At 39.6% G+C, this 24,263-nt stretch overlaps 2 protein-coding genes across 2 annotated transcripts; one reads left to right on the top strand and one right to left on the bottom strand.

Annotated features, from left to right (window-relative positions):
- Positions 1 to 358: 358 nt before the first annotated feature.
- Positions 359 to 10,820, bottom strand: LOC5503178 (sarcosine dehydrogenase, mitochondrial). Its single transcript, XM_032371460.2, has 14 exons — positions 10,605 to 10,820; positions 9,548 to 9,895; positions 9,066 to 9,245; positions 7,828 to 8,157; positions 7,185 to 7,492; positions 6,568 to 6,709; positions 6,302 to 6,385; positions 5,596 to 5,709; positions 5,121 to 5,259; positions 4,892 to 5,005; positions 4,522 to 4,669; positions 3,944 to 4,200; positions 3,068 to 3,236; positions 359 to 923 (listed from the first exon to the last, which is right to left on the bottom strand). Exons 1-14 carry the CDS (start codon positions 10,746 to 10,748, stop codon positions 623 to 625), a joined length of 2,778 nt encoding a protein of 925 aa, XP_032227351.2. The 5' UTR covers positions 10,749 to 10,820; the 3' UTR covers positions 359 to 622.
- A 655-nt stretch (positions 10,821 to 11,475) lies between these two features.
- LOC5503189 (calcium-binding mitochondrial carrier protein SCaMC-2) lies at positions 11,476 to 22,727 on the top strand. Its single transcript, XM_001624235.3, has 11 exons — positions 11,476 to 11,677; positions 13,284 to 13,410; positions 14,018 to 14,105; positions 15,882 to 15,996; positions 16,593 to 16,701; positions 17,266 to 17,315; positions 18,366 to 18,518; positions 18,656 to 18,763; positions 20,093 to 20,260; positions 21,106 to 21,256; positions 21,704 to 22,727. Exons 1-11 carry the CDS (start codon positions 11,513 to 11,515, stop codon positions 21,883 to 21,885), a joined length of 1,416 nt encoding a protein of 471 aa, XP_001624285.1. The 5' UTR covers positions 11,476 to 11,512; the 3' UTR covers positions 21,886 to 22,727.
- The last annotated feature ends 1,536 nt before the right edge of the window (positions 22,728 to 24,263 follow it).

Here is a 24,263-nt window from a genome sequence, read left to right as displayed (position 1 = left end):
AGTACCCAGGATTGGCTGAAGGGGGGTGGGGAGGGGGGTATCATATGGAAAAATCAGTATTTGAAGAATCAAGTTGTGTTCATAATAACAAGACAACAGACAGACAGACAGACAGACAGACAGACAGACAGACAGACAGACAGACAGACAGACAGACAGACAGACAGACAGACAGACAGACAGACAGACAGACAGACAGACAGACAGACAGACAGACAGACAGACAGACAGACAGACAGACAGACAGACAGACAGACAGACAGACAGACAGACAGACAGACAGACAGACAGACAGACGGGCAGACAGACAGGCGGCACACTGTCTATAAAAAAACACTCTGGTTACCAGAAATATCACTTAATTACAAACATTATTTTATTACACAATGGTATACATGTTCTCCTATAAAACCGGTGTTTGTGTTACATTTGAACTCCGAAACCCGAGTTATCCGAGTAAAAATGAACGAAAACCTCCACCATCCAATATTCATATACAATTTATTTCAATCTTGTTGGATCAAAAGGCTTATTCTCTTGATGGTTTGACACCACACTTGGGAACCAGAATCTAAGTTACGGCATTCTTTGACGTGTAAGTGTAAAAAATTTACTTGGATATTTACTTGGATGCGGCCTTTTCAGAAAAGACAGAGCTCTTATCATACTGTCCTTTAACTCGTAGATTCTTCGGGTCGAAGGGAGCACCCAGGATTGCTTCTACGGAAAAAATCTCCCCACGTGATTCGAGCGTGTAGCTGCCAGACTTGATGAACTCGTTTGTAACCGGTTTACCGCTTGGGTCGTACACGTAGCCGTAGGCGATGCTTTTATCGATAGCAAACCCCCAGTCTCCACGGCGAATGAAGCCACAGACTTCTCCATTGCGCCGAATGGCTTCAAGCCCTAGTAAAGCCTTGTGTCTGGAAAAAATCATCTTGGTATCAGTGGACTGTACTTGATAACGAAGCTACTGCGCCCACATTAACAACAAAATCATTTCAGATAAATACCAACAACAACAACAAAAGGAGGAGGAGGAGGAGGAAGAATAGAAATAAGAATAATAATAACTACTACAACAACAACGTCTTAATAAAATATCGGTAAAAATACATACCAATAAGCCTAAAACTATGTTTAACAATTAGACTACGAGTTCGAGTTTTCTATGAGTCAATAGATAGTCAGCGAGGCTATTTGACTCATATAAACGAGAACTTGTAGTCTAAATAGATAGTACGGGAGCCAATCAAATTGCGAGATTCGTGATAGTATGTGAGTTGATTCATATTAAAATACCACATAACATAGCTTATGTTTAAAATGTAGTCTATTTACATTAGAGGCCTTAAAACGTTCTGTGTTGACCTTGAGCATAAGACTACTCTAAGGGCTCTTAGCCGAAGTGAAGTCACCTACAAAGAGTAGAAGGGTACCCCTTCTTGAAAATGCTCAGATATGACAAGCTCATGTATAACAAGCTCATGTATATCTATCTTGTACGATATGTGATTGCGTTTGTAACACCGACGCAGAAAATTTTGGACGATAGTTAGCTCAGGAGCGGAGGCAGCGTATACGGACTTAGTATTAGTATACTAATGCTAATGCTAATGCTAATGCTAATGCTAATAATTATAATGCTAATGCTAATAATTATAATGCTAATGCTAATAATTATAATGCTAATGCTAATAATGCTAATGCTAATGCTTATAATGCTAATGCTAATAATGCTAATGCTAATAATGCTAATGCTAATAATGCTAATGCTAATAATGCTAATAATAATAATAATAATAATAATGCTAATAATAATAATGCTAATAATAATAATAATGCTAATAATAATAATAATGCTAATAATAATAATAATAATAATAATAATAATAATAATAATAATAATAATAATAATAATAATAATAATGCTAATAATGCTAATGCTAATAATGCTAATAATAATAATAATAATAATAATAATAATAATAATAATAATAATAATAATAATAATAATAATAATAATAATAATATCAAATCCGTCCCCAGAGGAGATCATAGAAAAATCCAACCACACAGACATACCGGACATGAACCACACAGACATACCGGACATACAACCACACAGACATACCGAATAATACCTTCCCTTATACCCACCAACACCCATCCCCCTCCCTTCCTCACACCTTTCACCCACCTTACGAGAAGTCCGCCCCTAGGTATGAAGGAGGGGGGAATACCTCCTCGTATATCCACTCCACCACCTTACGAGAAGTCCGTCCTTGAGTATGAAGGAGGGATGGAATACCTCCTCGTATATCCACTCCACCACCTTACGAGAAGTCCGTCCCTGAGTATGAAGGAGGGGAGGAATACCTCCCCTTATATCCACTCCACCACCTTACGAGAAGTCCGCCCCTAGGTATGAAGGAGGGGGGAATACCTTCTCGTATATCCACTCCACCACCTTGCGAGAAGTCCGCCCCTAGGTATGAAGGAGGGGGGAATACCTCCCCTTATATCCACTCCACCACCTTACGAGAAGTCCGCCCCTAGGTATGAAGGAGGGGGGAATACCTCCCCTTATATCCACTCCACCACCTTACGAGAAGTCCGCCCCTAGGTATGAAGGAGGGATGGAATACCTCCCCTTATATCCACTCCACCACCTTACGAGAAGTCCGCCCCTAGGTATGAAGGAGGGATGGAATACCTCCTCATATATCCACTCCACCACCTTACGAGAAGTCCGTCCTTGAGTATGAAGGAGGGGCGAATACCTCCCCTTATATCCACTCCACCACCTTACGAGAAGTCCGCCCCTAGGTATGAAGGAGGGGGGAATACCTCCTCGTATATCCACTCCACCACCTTACGAGAAATCCGCCCCTAGGTATGAAGGAGGGGGGGATACCTCCTCTTATATCCACTCCACCACCTTACGAGAAGTCCGTCCCTGAGTATGAAGGAGGGGGGAATACCTCCCCTTATATCCACTCCACCACCTTACGAGAAGTCCGTCCCTGAGTATGAAGGCAATGGGAATTTGATGGTGCATACTTACTGGTCTAGAGTGAAGCACACAAGTCGTTTCTTTATCCCCTCAGCCTTCTGCTTTTCGAGCGCCTCGCGTCCAAGGAAGGGTGTGTCCTTTTTTAGTTTACAGGTGAAACCAAGCCCCGCCTCCAGTGGAGTATCATCGTGTCTTAAATCCTGGTGCCAGTGCTTATAGCCTGTGATAAGAAAGACGCACATATAATCAAGAATTCTGTTTAGGCCCGATCACTATGTTACAGCCTAAAAGGGCAGGTTTATATTTTCCCTGGTGCATAAATTGGCGAGAGAATAATGCCTAGTGCACAATTAGAGATGTAACGACATGGTATGCACACTTAACTCTGTGATAACGACATGGACGTAATGACATAAGATGAAAAAAAACTGTTATTACTGGGATACCTGTGGTAGCCCAGTCATAAAATGACCTTTGCGCCATAGTCGATCCTTCTGCATAATGTAAAACTGTGTCATGGCCGCCATCTTTGATTTTGAGATTCCAGCTCTCAGATGCATATTTGTGCAGCTGAAGGCCAGATTCGCGATTTCATTACTGCATATATTACCATAGTCTTAATCTCTACCAAGTAATTGTGCAAAATTATCTCAAGCTGGATTGATTTCGCTTTATTTGCTTGTGTTTCCATTTGCGACCCGGTCAAGACTCGACACGTGGCACAGGGGGCTCACCTCTACGAATTCAGGTAACTTTCAACTAACTTTATTCAGGTGAGCTCCCTGTGCTAGTGCGTTACGCAGCTTTGTGACACACGCACGTTAGAACGACTGCGTAGGAGACTTTACCGAACACCCTATCAACAGCATATCAACAGCCGAGGGATCATCCGAGTCTTTTTCATTATTTTTCTCAGGGCTCTCTTACCTTTCTCTGCACTAAGGGAGTCAATAGCCCTGTAGCCGGCATTCACTATGCCATGCTCGCGTCCAGCCTCCATAACAGCACGGTAAACTGGCACACAGGAGTCCCGTGGTATGTGTAGTTCCCAGCCAAGTTCTCCGACAAATGTGAGCCTCAAGGCACGCACAGGGTGCCCAGCGATGTTGATCATTTTATGAGTGGAGAAGGAGAATGCTTCGTCGCTCAGGTCGGCATCGGTCAATTTGGAGAGAATTTCACGGCTTTTGGGGAAACAAGACATTATAAAAAATATACTCTGTAGGGTTGATTTATTCTGTAGGGTTTATTTACTTATTCCCTTATTCACCAGATCATTAAAAAAATCTACCGTGTCATTTGTTAATATTACCGTATCATCCCCGAAAACCAAGAAGTCACTCCCAAATATCTCTGAATGATTTCCAGTATCACAGAGTCATCTCGGAATACCACCAAGTTATGCTCAACAGCCAACAAGTAATTTCCGATTAGCACCAAGTACAGTATAGAATAGTACCGAGTAACTCACGAATAGTATCGAGCCTCTCACGAGTTTTGGTTACCTTTTTGGCCCTTGAACACTGAGCATCCCCAAGTCATTGGTCACTTCCTCGAGCTTCACGTCGAATCCTTTCTCCGCAATAACGTTGGTGAGATGGGAATAACTGTGCTGACCAACACCTCCCCCGATAGCGACGTAAAATCCATTACCTGGTAGAAAAAAATCGAAATGAAGATAATTAATCGTAATACTACAGGGACGGGACCATTCTCTTTCATCCCCAGAAGCCAAGGCCGACGCGGAAACCGGAAGCGAGAGTACGAGCGATGATGAAGGAATAAAGGAACCCCCCTCCCCCTTCCACTCCATTTAACACTACCGGATTATAAGCTTACCATGCTAAATGTTCGAGCTAACTAGAGGATAATCACCATCGAAATGCGGCAAGGCTGCAGTTGACCCGTCCCCAGGCTCCAGCACGGACACGGTCAGATCTGCCTCAACGCCGCCATCTTTGTTGCACATACAGGTGTAGGTAACCGAGCCTGGAGAAGAAAGCACACAACATGGGTGCCATAAATTTCTCCCAAGTGTAAGGAAAAAATTTGTCAATTTGATTTGGTTTTAGTTGAGAGGAATTGAAAGGACAGCGTAATATACCTGGCTTTTTCTGCATGTTCGCCGTGAAGATCCAGTCAACGGCCTTTTGGGCATCGGGTCCAGAGATGTAGTACTTTGCAAAGTAAGACATATTGAAAACCGCTGCATTGGAACGGCAAGCCTTTGCTTCAGCGCCGATCTAAAGACAACGCATACGCTGTGAGTGGAGGCGTGAAAACTGGCGTGGAACCGTGAAAATCTCATGCTGGTTATGGGACTTTACTTCATTGCAAATATTTAGAAAACTTGTACAGTTTCAGTAGAAATGCCAAAAAATTAAGGCGGTGCTTTGGCGCTTATCATAAGACACCACTACGGTGTCAATGGAAACGTGAAAGCTTCAGGGTGTTTAAGGTGCCTTGCTTCCTTATAGAGGTTGTATTCCTTCCATGATATTCTGATAAGGTATTGGGTGCTTCAGGGAGGGAGGTCGGCTGAGAACGCCGTAAACTTACCAATCTTTTTATTCACTTACAATATCATGATGTGGCGGAAAGTCAAAAGTGTACTCTTGCGAGAGAAGGTCCTTGTAAAGGTAGTCTTCATGTCTCGGGCGGTCATAAGAACCATAGAAGTCATAGTCTTTCAACTGGGAAAATGAGACAAGATAACATTCACAATTACAATATTGCCGCACATCTTGCGTCTACAGTGATTCTCAAATAAACCACGTCATGTCTTCCGTGTGTTAAATAAAATACCACTTCTGACACCATATTCAAAAGGAAACCATTAAGATTTATCCTTGACCGGATAGAGGATACACTCTAATAATATCACAGAGTCATTCTTTAATTTAGAAACAAATAACAATGATACAAAATATCCAAGTATTTGCATGAGCACCAAAACATTGGTGTTTACTTTGGTCCAAGGTCTAATAACGTTCGGAACGTCAGCACAACTACTCACAGAGACGTGCAACATACTGTACTTTTTCAACTGTGTGTTGATTTATAGCTTATGAAAATCCTACATTCCTGTCGAAAGACAGGGCCACACAAAAAAAAATGCTAACAACAAGGCAAAATCAATAGACAAGAATAGATGCTAAATAAATTGACAAAATTACAAGCAAAAATAGAGAAACAAACATCACCATAATTTGCCCAGCCTCAATTCATGCCGACAATGATCCTGATTACTGGTCGCAATCTTTGAGACATGCCCTTTATGCTTACCTGTGGTTTGGAGTCCGGTTTAAACCAACCGGGTCTTTCCCATCCATGACGCTCTTGGTATACACACCCATTATCAAGTAGTACCTAGAAAGGTTCAACAAGATTTCACACTTTGTTTCTATGATTGCTATAGGCCTTGGGTCCTGTTTCCAACTGACTTCCGGCTATATGAGGTCCTGATTAAAGAATTCAATTTTCATGTAACTTCCAAACATAGCGCCGCTTAAACGTTTGCCTCTGTCTCTGAAGTTGGTAGATTATCCTACCTGATGGAATGGATCACAGCGCATGTTTCTTCCAGCCAAGGGCTCATCGTGGGGGAAGACCATGGAGTAGTTCTTGGCGTATGCCTCATGACTTCGCTCTGACAACCACTTTTGGTTACCAGTAATGGATGAATGGAATCGCCTGAAGTGAAAATAAGAGTATGAGCAAATAACATTTTTATCTCAAAGCAAAAGCAAAGACTCTCTTTAAGTAAGAAGTATTTAAAAAGTGCTTATATTCGACCACATTCTATGTGCTTTTTACCAAGCTTCTAGTAAGCCCACAGACGTTCAACAAAGGAAATTCAGGGACGAGAAACCATGGACCTGGTATAAAACCTGATTCAGAAAAGATGAGAGGCCTCATCACGACTCCCTAGCCCAGCTGTGACTTAATGTAATAATTATCAGTGCTTATACTGTCAGCTACCTACAACTACAGGGGAGAGGACAGGTAGGGCTAGCTGTGCCTGCCCCCTTTCTTTTTTTTTAAATCCACAGTGTACACAAGATGAAAAAAACACTTGTATGGGTGTACATGCAAGCGCCATGACAGGAATGTTTCATAAGTCCCTACATTTCACAAAGCTAACCGTCATGCAGTAACAGTGACTAACCTTATATCATAACCATACATATCTAGTTCAGGGTGTCCATTGACTACCCACTTTGCTAACTCGCGGCCACACCCTCCTGCAAGCATAATTCCAGCAGAGTTGAAGCCACACCCTAAGTAAAATCCTCTCAGCTCTGGGGCCTCGCCCATCAGGGGTTTGTGGTCAGAGGTGAAGGACTCTGGGCCACAGACGGTTGACTTTACACCCGTCTCGGCAATTACAGGAACACGGTTACAGGCACCTTCAATGTGTACGCTGAAGACATCCCAATCAAGATCAAACAGACTAAATGCAAAGTCTTTTTTCACCTAGAACAACAATACAAAGAATGTCAACGGTTTGGTTAATCCTCTATACATAGTTAACTCTCTTGTCTATAGAGATGTCTGGTTAATACAAGGATTTCCACAAGTACATACAATAAGGTGTTAGACAAGCATATGATCATGTTCTATTTAGTCTATCAGAAAAGTATATATCAAAGACATCCACTCTTGAGGCTGTCAAAACAAGCCAGCAACCGCTGAAGTACAATTTGACAGCCCTGCACACACAACCCATTTTCCAGAATGATCAATGCTTAGTGATTTTGATTTCCTCATTTTATATCAGTGCAAGGGGCCAAGACACTGCGCACACTTACATTTTCCCAGAAAATAGGGTTTTGTTCGTATCCTCCGATTGACAAGCCATCACCCTGGAGCTTTAGGTAGACAGATGCATCATGGTCCCTAACGTTTGGCATGCTCTGAATCCCCTCTATCCTCTCACTGACTATATATGCATGGTGCATGGCCACTAGAGGGACTTTGACACCTGCCATGGCACCAACAGCTGGTGCCCAACATCCTCCACAATTAACAACATTCTTGGTCTTGATGTGACCTGCTACAGTATCGACGCCAGACACCCGCAGAACACCAAAATCATCTACTTCTGTTGTTATCCCAGTCACAGGACAATTCTCAAACACCTGTTAAGCAAAAAGGAAACTAAGAATAAAAGCAACTCCAGGTATTATCATTTCCATAATATAAGATACAGTGGAACCTGGATTTTACGATATGCCTCGGGAGAAAGAAAAGGTATCACAAAATCAAGGTATCGCTGCAAAGAGCCCCTCAATTTCACAATTTAAAGGAAAATCCATAAAAAAATATTGTTGTAGCTGGGCTGTGTTAATAATTAACTTTTACAAAATAATAATATTGTAACTGTAGTCTGTGTAGGACTGTACAGTTACTTTCTGTACTGTAATCTGTGTTTAACAAGATCTGTCAAGTAAAAAAAATAAATTATAGCTGTACTGTACGTCTGTGGTTTTTCTCTCTTTATTCATAGACAGAATCAATAATATTGTTGTATTGAGGTATAAATTATGATGGGAGAACAGATTTGTATTGTAAAATAGAGAATATTGTTGTATTCAAAATCGTTAGATCGAGGTAATTTTTTATACATTTTTCTGTATTTCCACCAGGAGAAAGGATGGTAAAACCAATGTTATCGTAAAATCCAGGTTCCACCGTATCTCATGTTTATGGGGGGTGGAGCTTTAGCCACAGCTACATTATAGATTTTAAATAAACACTTTATAACCACTTTGTAATTTAGCCCTTCTCCCTCCCTCCTTCATTTGTGATACTTATTTTCACTTATATGCCCCATCTACAAAAAAATCAGCACGGTCAATTTTCATAGGTCTAGATACTAAATTTGCATATCAGGCTTATTTTGCCATTTTAGTCATTCTTTGAGCCTTGTACTTACTTACAAATGAAATCAAATAAAAAGGATGTGATACCCAGTAGAGAAAATAATCGACAGGAGCAATTGACTTATATGCTTTGCATTAAATCCAACTGACCCATTAGATCCTACCTTAGCCCCTCTTTTGGTAGCTCCACGCGTCAGAGCTGATGCCCACCCTGCGGGGTCTATAGTTCCATCACCTGGACTGTACAAAGTCCCATATAGATCTTTCACATTCATAAGCGGATAGAGCTCTTTTGTAGCCTTTGGATCCAGGACATGAGAGTCAATTCCATAGCAATGTCCCAACTACAGCATAATGAAGCACAATTAATAAATTTAAAAAAAAATAATAATTCTCAAATCACATAATGAGGCAACCATGGATGTTAAATTGGGGTAGGGTATATTGCCCTATTTTTAGCATTTTGGAACAAGGAATGTCTTGAATTCTCTCAATAGTTCCCAACAAACCATGTTTGTGCTATTCATATATGGTTTCACTATCAACGGTAAAATAAAGTAACATGTTACTACAAGTATGTTGCAAATAATGAGAAAAGTTGCCCTAAAAGTAAAATTCTGACCCCTATAAACAAACTAATGATTACCGTCATCAATCTTTTGTACTCATCTAAGCGCTCTTTATTGTTTGCAATAAAAAGTCCTCCATTCTCAATCCAGCCAGGGGACACTCCTGTCTCCTCCTCTAAGCTTTTTGCTAGGTCACGGGTGTGGCCGATAATCTCAACTTCTTGGTCAGAGGGACGGAGCCGCCATAATAGACCAGCACTATGCCATGTTGTTCCAGAGGTTAGCTTGTCACGCTCAAGAAGGATGACATTTTTGACGCCCATTTTTGTCAAATGATAGAGTGTGCTGGTTCCTACAGATCCTCCCCCAATGACAACAACATCTGCCTCGGCAGGAACAGAGCTTGGTGTACTGCTGTCTTTGCTCTGATAGAAAGTTTGAAATATAATTGAGAGTACAACCCCACCCGAAATATCCGCAATAAAGTGCAATACACCAAAAACTGGAATTCCACTCTGCCAAATTTTCGTCTTTAATAAGACTTCTTCTTGCCCTGAAGAAGTCTTATTAAAGACGAAAATTTGGTAGAGTCGAATTCCAGTTTTTGGTGTATTGTATTCATTCTTCTGGTTCACGAACACGACTATTTGGGCTTTTTGAATATATTTGCAATAAAGTACAGGTGGATTAATTCCATATAAAAATAAACCAAATTCACATTCAACAAAACAGATTCACATTCAATATTTGTTTTCAAGCAATTTTACTTGAAATATTTGCTTTTATTTGTATCTATGACGTCACATTATGACGTCACGGGGTAATGTCATCATAATAGTCAGCACACTTGTGGTGGTCAACTTGGCAAATATCAGACCCTTATGACTTCCTACAAGGCCTTTATGCTATATCCACTTTTCCTTAGCAACAGATGTCAGTACACCCTTAATGCAGAACGACAGCATCCTAGATTATTAAGCTTTTGTTATTTGATCGTGTGGTCAGCTTTACATCACTGGCTAAGGGCCAGAGTAAATATAAACAAAAGGGAACCAAAGCTGACAAGTATACCTTCAAAATACTCAATTAACGTACTTCTCAGTTATAGGACCGAGGCATTGAGTAAACTTATACCTGCAGTGTTTTGTATGGTACTGCCGGCTTTGCTTCTGTCGCGTCCGTGGATTCCCATCTCGCGAGCACTCTACACAATCTACCGAGAACTGGTCGCTCGATGGAGCGAGCTTTCCGCCCTATAAAGTGCGAGACAGTTAGCATACTGGCAAATTTATTGCTGCAAAGTAGCACCGCGTGATACTCGCATTCGAAGCATATGAATTCACTTAGTGTAAAGAAGGCTGAACAACAAGATTGGCTTGTTTTCCCAAAACAGGTTTCCCGAGGAGTAATGATATTATATTATAAGCCAATCAGCGCGCTTCAATTTCAAACTCGTTCCCAGAGCCCACGCACCCTTGTGCGAGAGGCTACAACATTTCATACTCTTTGTCTCCTAATTTTTGACTGGCCTACTATAGAGGGCCTAGGATTCATGGTGATAAAAAAAAATCAACAACAAAAAGTCAATAATAATTAATTTTTGCTTAAAAAATATGCACCTAATGAACTACCGAATACGCCTCAGGGGACGGATCTAGGGGTGGTCCAAGCGGTCCCTGGTACACCTATTTTTAGATATTTGGCTTAAAATTACAAGAGCTATATCCACGGACGAACAATGAACCCAAACCCCTCCTTTCTAAGACCTTGCTTCATCCCCCCCCCCCCCCCCCACCCCGCCTTGAACTGGATCCGCCCCTTTGATGATATACCCCCTAAAGTAGATCTTGTATATTAGGGCTCTCTATGTAGAAGAATACAGATATTATATATGTATATAAAAATGCGATTGCAAATGTATGTGATAAGTACAAGAACAATGTTTTTGACTTTTGAAACATAGGTTTGCCCAGAACTCTTTGCGCCCATAAGTTTTGATACAGCGGACACGCGCAGTAGCGCTTCTTGGGTCTGTATACAAAATGGCGGACGATTCGGATAGTCAACATTACAAATCAGACCCGAAACGAGTAGAGGAGTTATTCAAAGAACTAGACAAAAACCAGGATGGCAAAATAGATGTTAATGAATTAGCAGAAGGTTTAAAAAAGCTTCACGGCCCGCGATACAAGCCGGGACAAGCTCAGGTTGGTAGGGGGCTGAAATTGATTAGGAGGTTCTGCAAACGAAACAAGGGGGCACATAAAAAGCAAAGCAAACTAGTCCATAAAAACTGTCAGAAATTTAACAATCCTTTCGAAATCTTTAGGGCTTCAAGTATTTATTTGCCTTTTGGAATGCTGCCGTTGTATGGGGATTCTGTATCGCTGTGATGTCTATAAAATTCAGTTAGAGGTGAAGTTAAATTTTGTGAATTTAAAATTGTTTGTGGCGATAAGGATGAAATCTCTCATCCGTAAAGTGGATGCTTTGAAGTCACGGATTCTAAATGTGTACTAGTCTTTTTTTATCTTTAAATACCATACTTTGTAACGTTTTAAATTACTTATTTTGTATTCACGGAGCAGCTGATTCTAGTAGCCTTAAATAATTTTATTTTGTATTTTATCATAAATTTTGGTTTCGACGTATAAATTAGAAAATCATAAAATATAAATCTTCCAAAAGTTATCTTGTCTCATTGTTTCCCTTGGCCCTGATATATAAGAGATTTGATATCTACCTTGTACATTTTTGGAGTTATCAATAAATCACAAGAATTGTCATCTCAAGGATTTTCAGATCAGCATGAGTGAACTAGGCTATTTACCTTTTGTAGAATTTGTAATCAGAATTTTAAATGGATACTAGTATGTTTGAATCTGTTCCAAATTTATGATGTGTGGTTTTAAGTTATTAAAAATAAATGAAAATAATAATTGATATTACTCCTATAAACTTATTTTAATTTTTACACCTAATGTAGTTATTGCTTGTGTTGTAGGCCACTTTCATAAAAAAGTAGATTAAATCTATTTAACCTGCAATTAATGATTAGAAATTTATTCTGCTTTCCTGAATATCTTAATGCACACTCCTCCTTGTCTGCCAATTATTACAAAAGAAGTGTCAAATACTGTCCTTTTCCCATATATAATACCCATACTGCATATCCCCTCAGCAAATCTTAGGTATGAGCTTGTATTACCTCATAGGGAATAAGTTTGAAATTTTATAAAGCCATTCAAATTTATTCAAACTGTACAAACTGGCAATTAAGTATAAGTTCCTGCCAAGTCACTTTATGTTCATTCGACTGTCTTGAAAATGATTCGAGGTGCCTGCATAGTTTGATTGTGGTGATACTGTTAATTATTTGCTTATCTTCCCCAATGGAAGCACTTTCTCAACTACTTAAAGTCAATGCCAGAGATAAGCCTAATATTTTTAAGCTTTTAAAGTTTAGCACATTTATATAGCAGCAATGGTCTGAGTCTGTACAGAAACCTTGTTTGAGGTTTATAACATGCCTTAGTTGTACTGCAAGGTCTAGTCTTAATCAAGGCTTGATTTTTGCACTTTCCTTTTTACCCCAGGTAAACTAAAATGCCTTTACAATCCTCCATGTTTCTCCCCACAAGAGATGCCTCTTCATAGCAATGTCATCATTAATAAAAGAAAAAAAAGGACTCAGTATTGGATATTCATTTCAGGGCATGTAATTTAAAAAAAAAAGCCCTTTTTCACTTTCTTTGGTGTGAAATGTATCACTGTCATGACCTTCAAAGATTGTTAATTTGTTGTTTGTTTCAGCAAATAATGACGCTGGGTGATGAAACACTTGACGGCCATCTGTCATTTGAGGAGTTTGTCAACTATATCACAAGCCACGAAAAAAAACTATGGATTGTCTTCAAAAGCATCGACTTAGATGACAGTGGTAATGCCAAAAGCACATTAACAAACAATTTGAAAGAAGCTGCAATAGTACTTTTGCCCCCCCCCCCCCCCCCAGCCCCCTCTCCACCCCTATTGCCCCCACCCCCATTTTGCTGTTGCAATCTGACACCAGTGTAATAAATAAAATATAGCTAAATTGGGAAATATCACCAATCATGTCTTTTGACAGAAGCACTCATTTTTGGCAGGGAAACATTTTCCCAAATTCTTTTAGGCTAGAACTGTGTTTGTTCTGTGCTGTCAAAAAATGATAAATTTGTTGTAAAAAAATACTAAAGGTGTTAAAAAAAGGTATGACAGCTTGGTGAACAAGGAAGATAATTCTGCAATAAAAAATAATTTAGAATTATTTAAATGACATTGGTTATTCAAATTTATTGCACAAATTACATACAGTAATTGCAGCATAACTCAAAATTTTCAACTACTAATTTTGCAAAATAAAATGCACATATTTTAGCTAAAAACATGCAGAATTCTTGAAGGCTTGTAAAGGATCTCCTTTTATCTAACACATTAGGTTTCTTCAATATAGAAGTGTTGCCTGGTGCTTTTTTGAACTTTAAAAGCCTTTTTTTTTATTCTAGGGAGTGTAGATGCATCAGAAATTAAGAGAGCATTTGAGAAAATGGATATGAAAGTGACACAGCAAGAAGTTGACTTGTTATTAAAGAGGTAAGTCATAAGTTTAAAGAAAAGTGTTGATAACGTTGTTGGCCTTACTTGAGGACCCAGGTTGATGCGGAGACCGGAAGCGGTAGTATGCATGAAGATGAAAGAAAGAGGTGAAAAGACGCCCTGGGTAACTGCTCTGTAAGCGCTAATTTCAAAAAGGGTTTCTAATCCAATAAGTTGTCTGGACTAGACCAAACAGCATTCTCTAATAAGCAAGATCAATGATTAACAAAGATTGTAAGAACAGTCTCGAAATTTAAATATCAAGAGAGAAAAGAAAGACTTTATATGCTAAACGTAACAATATTGGGGACATTCTATTGAAAGACTTAAATGGCTCAAGATAATTCAAAGGTTGAGTCAAGTTTGAGGGATTTAAACCGTTGATGAACAAAATAATTCTGATCGAGAAGTACTACAACGTTTCTGTAGTATATTTCTTGTCCCAATGAATGATGCATGAAATTGTTCATTTCTAACAAGAACCTCTGGGCTTTTGAAAATAATTCCGGATGTCGATGGTCTCCCACTTGTTGATGATCCTATTGATGTCAGAGCATTCTCTGATGTATACAGAAGGGGTATTACCTGATATTTCATAATGGAGCTGAGAGGGCAAAGACAAAGATGATGTGAAATTGTGCTCAAGTTTCTTCTGCCTACCCTGTAATTCTTTCACATCCCCCAATACGTAAATAAAATGCAATAATGGACGGGAACTTTTGCTTATATTTCTATCAGAGAAACAAGATATTCACAGTCCCCATTAATGAAATCCAGGTTTTTAATTTGACCATGACCTTTGCATGAACTCTGACCCATCCCTTTAGAAGTGTAGCTTTTGCCACTTGCCAGCTATCTTGCATCCCTCCAAAATGGTAAATCAATGGCTATAGGAAAAGGTAATCTATTTTTAAAAATTACACGGGATTCTTTGCTAAATTACGCACTAAATTAAGCGGAAAATCAATCATTACGCGCTAAATTATGCGGGGTTTTGCAATACATTTTTCTCTAAAAATCAAAATATTGCGGGATTCTTAACTGAATTACACGCTAAATTACACATATCAACTGTTACCCCCAAACTACATTTTGTAACGAAGTAAAGCACGAAATAACGTTTATTTTTTGTGTGAAAATATCTTAGGCAAGTTTTCATTGGCTCCTAGCCACCAGCCAATTAAAAAAGGCATTTTATTATTAGTCCTAGGCCTTCGCGGCTTAGCAAAGAACTCCTAGTCATTTTATTTGTTTTCGAAATTCAGTTCGAAATCTCGCACTCTTACGAAGAATATCTGTCTTTTTTTTACGAGAAATAGAGGTAAGAACCCTAAAAGAACACATCAGCTGTGCACTTAAATGTTTTGTCTTTCACAATTTAGTTCAATTACGTGGGATTACGCGGAAATTTGTGTATTACGCGGAGAAAGCCAAATTACACGCTTCCGCACAAGCGCGTAATTCCAGACGCCCTGTTTGTGGGTCGTGTGTAAACAGGGGGTCTCTAGCAGGGGGTGAGCACTTGGAGGACGTACCCCCCCCCCCCCCCCCAATATTTTCAAAATCATAAGGAAATGACCAGTAGGGGCCTAGCTGTGCACCCAATATTCTCTAAATGTTTCTGTATCGTGTCCAATATTTCAAGGCCTGCTACTGTTCTTGTAAAGGTTAGTGGCTAACCACTGCTCCCTTAGAAGTTTTCTTATCCGTAACAACCAAGCAGAGAAATGAAATCTTGTGAAAGAGTGACTCTAACTTCTGATTCCCATTTAGAATGGATAAAGACAAGACATTAAAGGTCAACTGGAATGAGTGGAGAGAATATCATTTACTGAACCCAAGTGGACACAGTATGCACGACATCATACAGTTCTGGAGACACACAATAGTAGGTATCCAGATGCTTATGTGGGAAGCTTTATGCATTTGATGATCTAAGGGAGGGACTCAGCACGACGTCCCTATTCTAAGAGATTCTGCTTGAAATATGAAGAAAGGCAGTTAAAAACAATGAAAAAATCCATGTTTCTTACTCCTCTTATTTGAACTCAGGATCTGCCTCTGTTATGTACAGAAGCATGCATATTTTGCAGTTTGAAGGGATTGAATATCTAGGCTATGTGCACACTTTAAGTATGTCAACTGTTTTAGTATTTTTTTTTATATATTTGCATACTCTTAAGTAGTATTCAAATGCCTCCAGCCACTAGAAGCCTGGAGCATTATACATGTTTGTAGCTTGGGTTTGCACAGGGAGTGTGTATGCCTCTTTCAACCAACAAAACTAGTGTTTTCTTAAGAATTGCTGAAATGTAAACATTTTACATATGAAATCTACTGTGTATCCCTTTGGCAAACCCTGGCTATGTACATGATACTGTGTGGATGGCAAGAAGGAGGTGGTGTTCTGTAACCGACTTAAAGAACCTCGAATACTGGAAGACTGACACAAGCTTTATATTTCATATTATTTGTTGTAACTAGTACCTGGACATTGGAGAGGACATGCTGGTACCAGATGAGTTTACTGAAGCTGAAAAAAGATCGGGCATGTGGTGGCGGCAGCTTGTTGCAGGGGGCGGGGCCGGTGTGGGTGAGTTGTAGCAGTCTGTTGTTTATCATAACATCTTGGGGTGTATATATGTCTGTCTATTTTTGTAGCTACTGAGCATATGCGAATAGCTACTATGTCACCAGGCCTTCGGGAGAGAATCAAGCCCAAAACTTTTTTTTACATTAGCTGCTTAGAATTGCAACTAAAAGAAATATCATTATAAAATGTTTGGAAGATTTAGAGATTTTGTGAATAGTTGTTACAGCCCAGGGGGGTTCTTCAGGGTAAAAGTGATAGGGATGCTCTTCGGGAAAATCCAAAAATACCCCAAAATAATACCTGCTCACAAAAAATTACAACCCTTAAAATACCTCAGAGAGATTAAAAAAATACAATTTCTAAGAGAAAGGATACCCCCTAAAAAATTCCTGAGGCCCAATTTTGACCCCTTAAAAATACGACAAGCATAACTATCAGTTCGACATGGGAAGAAACCCCCCGGGTATTACAGTAGCTACTTGCACACCTTGCTTGCTTTTACTGTATAATGTCTTTGTTTCTGTTGTTCTTTCCCTTGAACTCATTGGCACTCTCTATTATCAGTGTCGAGAACAGCCACAGCTCCACTGGACAGGTTAAAGGTTCTCTTACAGGTAGGTAAATATCCGTAGATATTTGGGTGTTTACTTAGATTTTGTATTCTGATGGGGTAGCTTATGCAGAGGGAAAACTTATTTGAGAACAAGAGCTTTTTCAAAATTAAGTCTCTGTATAGTTACTTGTACTCAATGGGGGGCACGTGACCTTTAGGGGTGGCAAATTCAAAACAAAACAATCAAACAGAAAAAAACTCAGAAATGACTGCTCTCGTCACAACAGAGAACAATGAAAAAATATTATATGTAAATGGAACTAAACCCTTTCTGAAAGAAAAGAATTCTGGCTTTTCGTTAGCGCTGGAAAGGTTGCTTTTTGTTTCTGTTATTTTGCTGCTAAAAGCCTCAGCGCGCGGTAGTTTGCCACCCAAACAGTCACATGATCTCTTAACGCAAGTTACCTATTAAAGATGTCTGTCTGTCTTTGTACCTTACTATGGTTATCTTATTAAACCATGTTCTTGACTTGGAAGAGTTGACTGGGTAGATTCACTAGTAGGTAGTCTCAGGTCGTGTTGCATTGTTGGCAGAGTCCGTCCAAAGGGAAACACATCGAGTGCATGTTATAAGAATTTGACTGGGAGTCTACATTCCCTTGCACAACCTATGTGCTTTCTTGATGGTAATGCTATTATTTGGATCCAACCTGATATCTCCTCATAAGACCTGAACGCACAGTTAGCTGAATAGCATTATTTATTCGGATTTTTTTGACGATAAGTGTGTATGAGTAAGTTAGTCTGCTAATATGCTAATGGTTGAAAATTTAAAAAAAAAAAAACAGAACAGCTTAAAAGCGGCAAATCCTTATAAACAGGCACTCGATCGTTCCTCTTTGGACTAGAGGGTGTGTAGAGGGTGCATATTTGAAACTGATTCGTAGATTTTTGGTTACACAATTCTATGAAAGGCTGCTGGGCCCTTGCTTAACACAAAAGTATGTTTGTCATAGCTGTGATGGTTTGGAACTTGGTAGTGAAATAATGGTATATTATGTAGAGTAGTCACCCTTGCACTAATATCTGCAAGTTTTTTTTTTATCTGTAGGTCCAGGCCTCATCAACCAACAGATTCGGCATTGTGTCAGGGTTCAAGATGATGTTACGAGAGGGAGGAATCAAATCTTTGTGGAGAGGAAACGGAGCAAATGTTATCAAGATAGCACCCGAGTCTGGGATAAAGTTTTTTGCTTATGAAAAGGTTTTTTTTTTGTCTTTTCGTTGCTAATTCACTTCTGCTACTAATTTCTTTTAGGAATGAGCAACTAGAAATGCTTTGCACTCTTTGTTTTAGTGTCATTCACGATAAACATACAAAAATACTTTTAAATTTAACAGGCAAAGAAGCTAGTGGGCTCCGACACCAAGGCTCTTGGAGTAACCGATCGTCTCTTGGCCGGATCAATGGCCGGTGTGGCTTCTCAAACTAGCATATATCCACTTGAGGTAGGTGGATATGTTATTGGCAAATTAGAGCTTGGTTTTACTCGGTTTGTAATCGATTATAGGATCCATTTTGTTGTTTTATTTTAATAAAAAGTCTTAAAAGACTTTTTGACAAATGCCAATTGTCAAATAATGACAGTTCTATGACCATAAGTAACCTTCAAGCTTCTCGTTATACTGTACCGAAATGAAGAATAGATGTTATAAAGTAACATACAGTACCAAGAGAGCATAAGATAAGAGAGGGACACTTTGGTATTACCCGCGCGCCATCTCGATTCTGAATCTGGCTATTTTTAGTAGCCACCACTGCGCGTGAGCATTTTTACTCACCCTACCCCCGCGCTTTGGCATGTACATCTTGTTGTTTGCCGCTGTTTTGTGACTTGAAACCGAAAAAAACAACCCTATTTGCACAAATGCCATCGAAAATTTCATTCTGGCATCAAGGATACGGGCAGTTGCGGTTTATTAAGGGGATGTAGTACTTCGAGGATTGCAAGATTTCCAAAACGAGACTTCATTCAAAATCAAGAGCGGAAAACCTCGTGCTTCAATTACCGTTTTCGCTCAAACTCGATCCTTCTTCGTGGTTTCTCGACATTCATTATCTTCCTAATGGTCAAACGAAATCTTTTAGACATTAGATATGATATTGATTTTTGTGAATATTCCGGTGAATTGAGAAGGAATCCAAGAAAAATACATTTCATAAAACTATCCTTGTAGCGAGGGAATGCATTTTTGTGATGATCAAAGCCAGCAAGCTGAAGTATCTGAGCTTTTGTAATAGTGAGAAAATAAAAAGGGGGGATATCATTGTATTTCTTTGATGTTGTTATTATTATATGTTATATTAATATGTTGTTATTATACAAGCTGGAGTCGGGATTTGAATCCAACGCGGTATCACATCTATTTTATTGCTCGTCGGTTTTTTCTTTCTTCTTCACGTGACTTCGTCGCTCAGACAAACAAAAAAGTCAAACTATACAGGGATTTAGCTTCCTGTGAGTATATTTGCCAATCTTGCTTACTTAAGTTAGACTTGTTTTCTTCCTTCGGGTCATTTCACACGATCTCTTTTCATTCCTATCGAGTTGGCAAAACAACAACACGCAACCCGTGGGGGAGTAGGACAAAATAAAAGGAGCATATGCTCACGCTCAGTGGTGGGGTGGTGGTTACTAAAAATAGCCAAATTCGGAACCGACATGGCGCGCGGCTAATACCAAAGTGTCCCCTCTTATCTTATGCTCTCTTGACAGTACCTAATACATAGGTCCTGCATGAAGATGGTGCACACTTTTTTCTGTTCTTGCTTACAAGGTGTTGAAAACTCGACTAGCAATCCGTAAAACCGGCCAGTACCGTGGCTTGCTTCATGCAGCATCCGTTATCTACCAGAAGGAAGGCATCAGGAGCTTCTACCGTGGCCTCTTCCCTAGCCTTCTTGGCATCATTCCATATGCTGGCATTGACTTAGCTGTTTATGAGGTAAGATGCCAAAGATAATGATTGTTTTTATTCCTAAAGAACGCCAATCAAGCCTCCATTTTATGCTGCCGCCCAATTGTGAGTGACACAAAGCATCCATTTCCATCGGCTGATTTAAGCAAGTAACCAGGATATTTCCAATCAGATATTGTCGATAACATATCAGACTTCATTGGTAAACGGTAGAATAAACCGTTGCATTTTCAATAAAAAGAGTGGTTGATCGACATTCCTTAAATACACGATTATGTACGAAGACATTATAGCGTTTATGCTGGGACGTAGAAATTTGTATAATTGTTAGTCCAGCGTATGGTCATATAGCGGTGGGTTCATGTTCTTTTACCGCACCGGAATATCGATGACAGAATGAGCTCAGATGAAAACCGGGGTGAAACTCGCTCCTTTTTCTGGGAGACACAGTATTAAGAACATCGTGGTTAAAGTCACTTAATCGTTTTTTTTTTTTTTTTATCTCAGGCAAGTTATTCTTTTATCCTGTTCTCAAGCAATTGCTTTTCTCTACCAATATGGCCCATCCTCGTATTCTCATTTTGGTTCATTCGCCATTGCAGAAAAAGGGCCATGAACATTTGCATGCTAAGTTGTTTAACTTAGGTATATTAGAATTATCTGGATTTAGCGGTAGTTCAGTGGAGAAAGTTTTGCGTTATGACTTAGGTTTATTCGGTTGGCTTTGGGATAGAGGATCGAGTACGCTATTTACACTGTAAAAGTTCCTAATGGCTGGTGGCGCCACAGGCTTGTAAACTGCTCTATTATAAAATAAAAAAATTACAGCATAAGGCGTGTTTGTGGTGGTTGACATTTGTTGTCTTTTGCAGACCCTTAAAAATTTTTACTTGAACTATCACAAGAACCAGTCGGCAGACCCAGGCGTGTTGGTTTTGTTGGCATGTGGCACAGCGTCCAGTACATGCGGCCAGTTGGCCAGCTATCCACTTTCCTTAGTTAGAACAAGACTACAGGCTCAAGGTGAGAAGTAGAAACCGTTGCCCTGTGTAGGCATTGTAAAGACAGGGGCGTAGTATTCAGCCCTTCTAACAGCCAGTAAATGTAGGAGACATTATCTAAAACACAGGAGAAAATGCTTTGAAAGGGCTTTTTATGGGCCCCCTCCTTTTAAAAATCCTGGCTACGCCGCTGAAAGGCGTATGCGTTGACCGAGAGGCGGGACTCAGTTATTTCTTGTATTTGCTTGGGCCAGACGCCTTTCTACCCATGTATCCTTAGTAAAATGTTAATACTACTAGCAGCTGCCACCAATCCATCCACACGAATTTACAAAATAGAAGATCAAAGCTGCTGTCTTTTTTGCTATGCTTTCCGATTCCAAAGGAAAAAAAAGTGGAAGTATAGCTATTTTCGTCTTGGGCTTTTTCGTTGTAATTTGCTAACATCTTCTTCGATTTTAACCCACAGCTCGCGAAAAGGGTGGTGGGCAAGGAGATAATATGGTCTCAGTTCTAAGAAAAATCATAACTGAAGATGGCTTCAAAGGACTTTATAGAGGACTTGCTCCGAATTTTCTCAAAGTTGCTCCCGCAGTCAGTATTAGTTACGTCGTTTACGAGAATTTGCGGTTGGGACTTGGCGTGGTATAGCTGTTATATTAGTAGACATTGGATGCCTTGGTTCGCCAGCTTCCATTTCCTGGTCAGAAATCATACCCAGAAGACATTGAACGCGTCGATGTGTCGGCTGTTATTTCCTTGTCCGAAGCAATAGCAGCAAATATTAGATGCCTTGATGCGTCGGCTGTCATTTCCTGATCAAAATTCGTACCCAGTAGACATTACTGATCAGAAATCATATCCAAAAGACATTAAACGCCTTGATGCGTCGGCTGTCCTGTTCTGGTCAGAAACAATCCCAAGCAGACATTGAATGGCTTCATGCGTTTTTTTTTTTTTTTTTGTCAAATATCAGCTGTTGATCGGCAACTGGCCAGTATCTCTTCATGGATAACAGAAAGACATTATAACGTTGAACATAATTCAACAATGAACATCAATCAATGCCGTACATGATTTTTATATCAAATAGTTTCTACTACTTGCAGAATAAGACGTTTAGTTGGCTTATCAGGAACATAACGGATTCGGTGGCCTTGCCAACAGGTATTTTTCAGGATTGAATACCAATCCTGCTCTAGAACATACCTCTTCCACTGCGTTTACTTAAATATGTCACCACAGACACTGGGAAGAAACTTTTACACGGAAAAAATATTGTGAGAGGTGGGTATTTTTGTTGGCTTCGCAGAATTGTTACGAGTTCTAATATATCGCGACGGTATTTGCAAACGGTTCGTCTAAACCCAGATATGTCCTGTTGTTGCCGTAGATACTGGACTATTCAAGACGGTTGCATTTGAATTAACTTTGTGGATTTAGCAAAACGAATTCCAAACAAAGGGATAATTAAAAGATGGATGTAAACTGTGTAGAGGGGCAAATAGTGTTTATGATTTAACTAAGCGACGCGCGCTACCGTGATCACCTTGACAGTGCGACGCGCGCTACCGTGATCACCTTGACAGTGCGACGCGCGCTACCGTGGCCACCTTGATAGTTTTAGGAATTAAACACGAGGTTCCGCTAAAAGGGAAAGCTCCCCCCACCCCCGGGCTCAAGAACAATCAGTTATCAATCAGCCGTCATTGAGTCAACATGTCAGGACAATTGCTCTGAGCGCTAAATTCAAACTTCATATTCAAAACCAAAATAAATATCATTCCTAGAGTTGTCCATCTAAAAATGTTTGTATCTATTACAAAATAATGCTATACCAAGCTGCGTGCGCTCTAAAACACGAGAATATCTACCACATCGCGAGAATAATTTATGCGCTAGATGATAGAGAGCGCAAAATTTAAAATTTTGCACCGAAAACGTGAGTGGACAGCAAATAACTAATTTATCAATCTCTTAAGACAACTATTCCAGCCGAATTAGACCCAGAGATAAGCAATTTTACAGGAGACTTGTAATTTGTTACAGCTAGCGTGGCCGTGTTCTGATTAAAATTGCAAATTTGAGCCCGGGGATGGGAGGAGCTTTCCCTTTTATAGCGGAACCTCGTGTTTAAGCCAGTGGCTGGGAGAAGTTCAATATGATAGACATGAACTTGGCTAGCAAATCAACGTGACCAAGTAATGCATCAGCGCGTCTCAGAACATTAAGGAACCCTGGGCCTGGTTCCTGGAAAGTAGAATAACGCTAACCCAGAGATGAATGTCCTTTTTATCCAATCAAATATCGAGATTCATCTCGAGTTAGCGCTTGCCTGATTTCTAGGAGCCGACCCCTGCTAGCTACAGGTCGTTTTAGTTAATCCTGTTAGATTTTTTAACTGTATTATGGTGGCCACGTTAGAGTGCATCATGCACACTTCAATGTTGCTGTGCACTAGCCTCGGAGCACATAATAAAGAAAAGATAAACACAATAATTACACGTGGATAAACGTGTGTTTATGGCTCGTGTGTAATAACCACCGAAAAATACACAATGAAGTTATTTTTCTGAATAAAGGTGCAGAAAGTCTGTATTCTGGCTTTTGCACTCTCGTTTTTTTATGTATGAAATAACAGCTTTCCTTTGTCTTTGTTCATTTTTCTTGCCCCTCCACACTGTTTACTGTATTTTACTATATTTGCAGTTGCATTTTTTCAGAAATACCTAGCTCTTTTCATTTCTTCGTATAACTTTTATAAATGCGTTAAGCATGAATTTTTACAAGCAATCAGCAATAGCCTATGATATTCTTCAAATTACAATGCCCAGTAATGGCACGAGAAGGTTTATTTATTTGATTTTCTCTCAACATTATAGACTATTTATGTGCAAAGTATCCGAAGTACTTTTTATATGTTAACATGTCTCTTTGTGTAAAAAAATGTATTTTAAAAATGTTTTGTTTTTCATCATGACTGCTGTTTGAGTCCAAGTGGTCCAGAATTTAACTGTATCTGCATACCA

Source organism: Nematostella vectensis, chromosome 8, assembly GCF_932526225.1.
Source record: "Nematostella vectensis chromosome 8, jaNemVect1.1, whole genome shotgun sequence".
Lineage (NCBI taxonomy): Eukaryota > Metazoa > Cnidaria > Anthozoa > Actiniaria > Edwardsiidae > Nematostella > Nematostella vectensis.
This window is presented reverse-complemented; position numbering and strand designations above follow the sequence as displayed.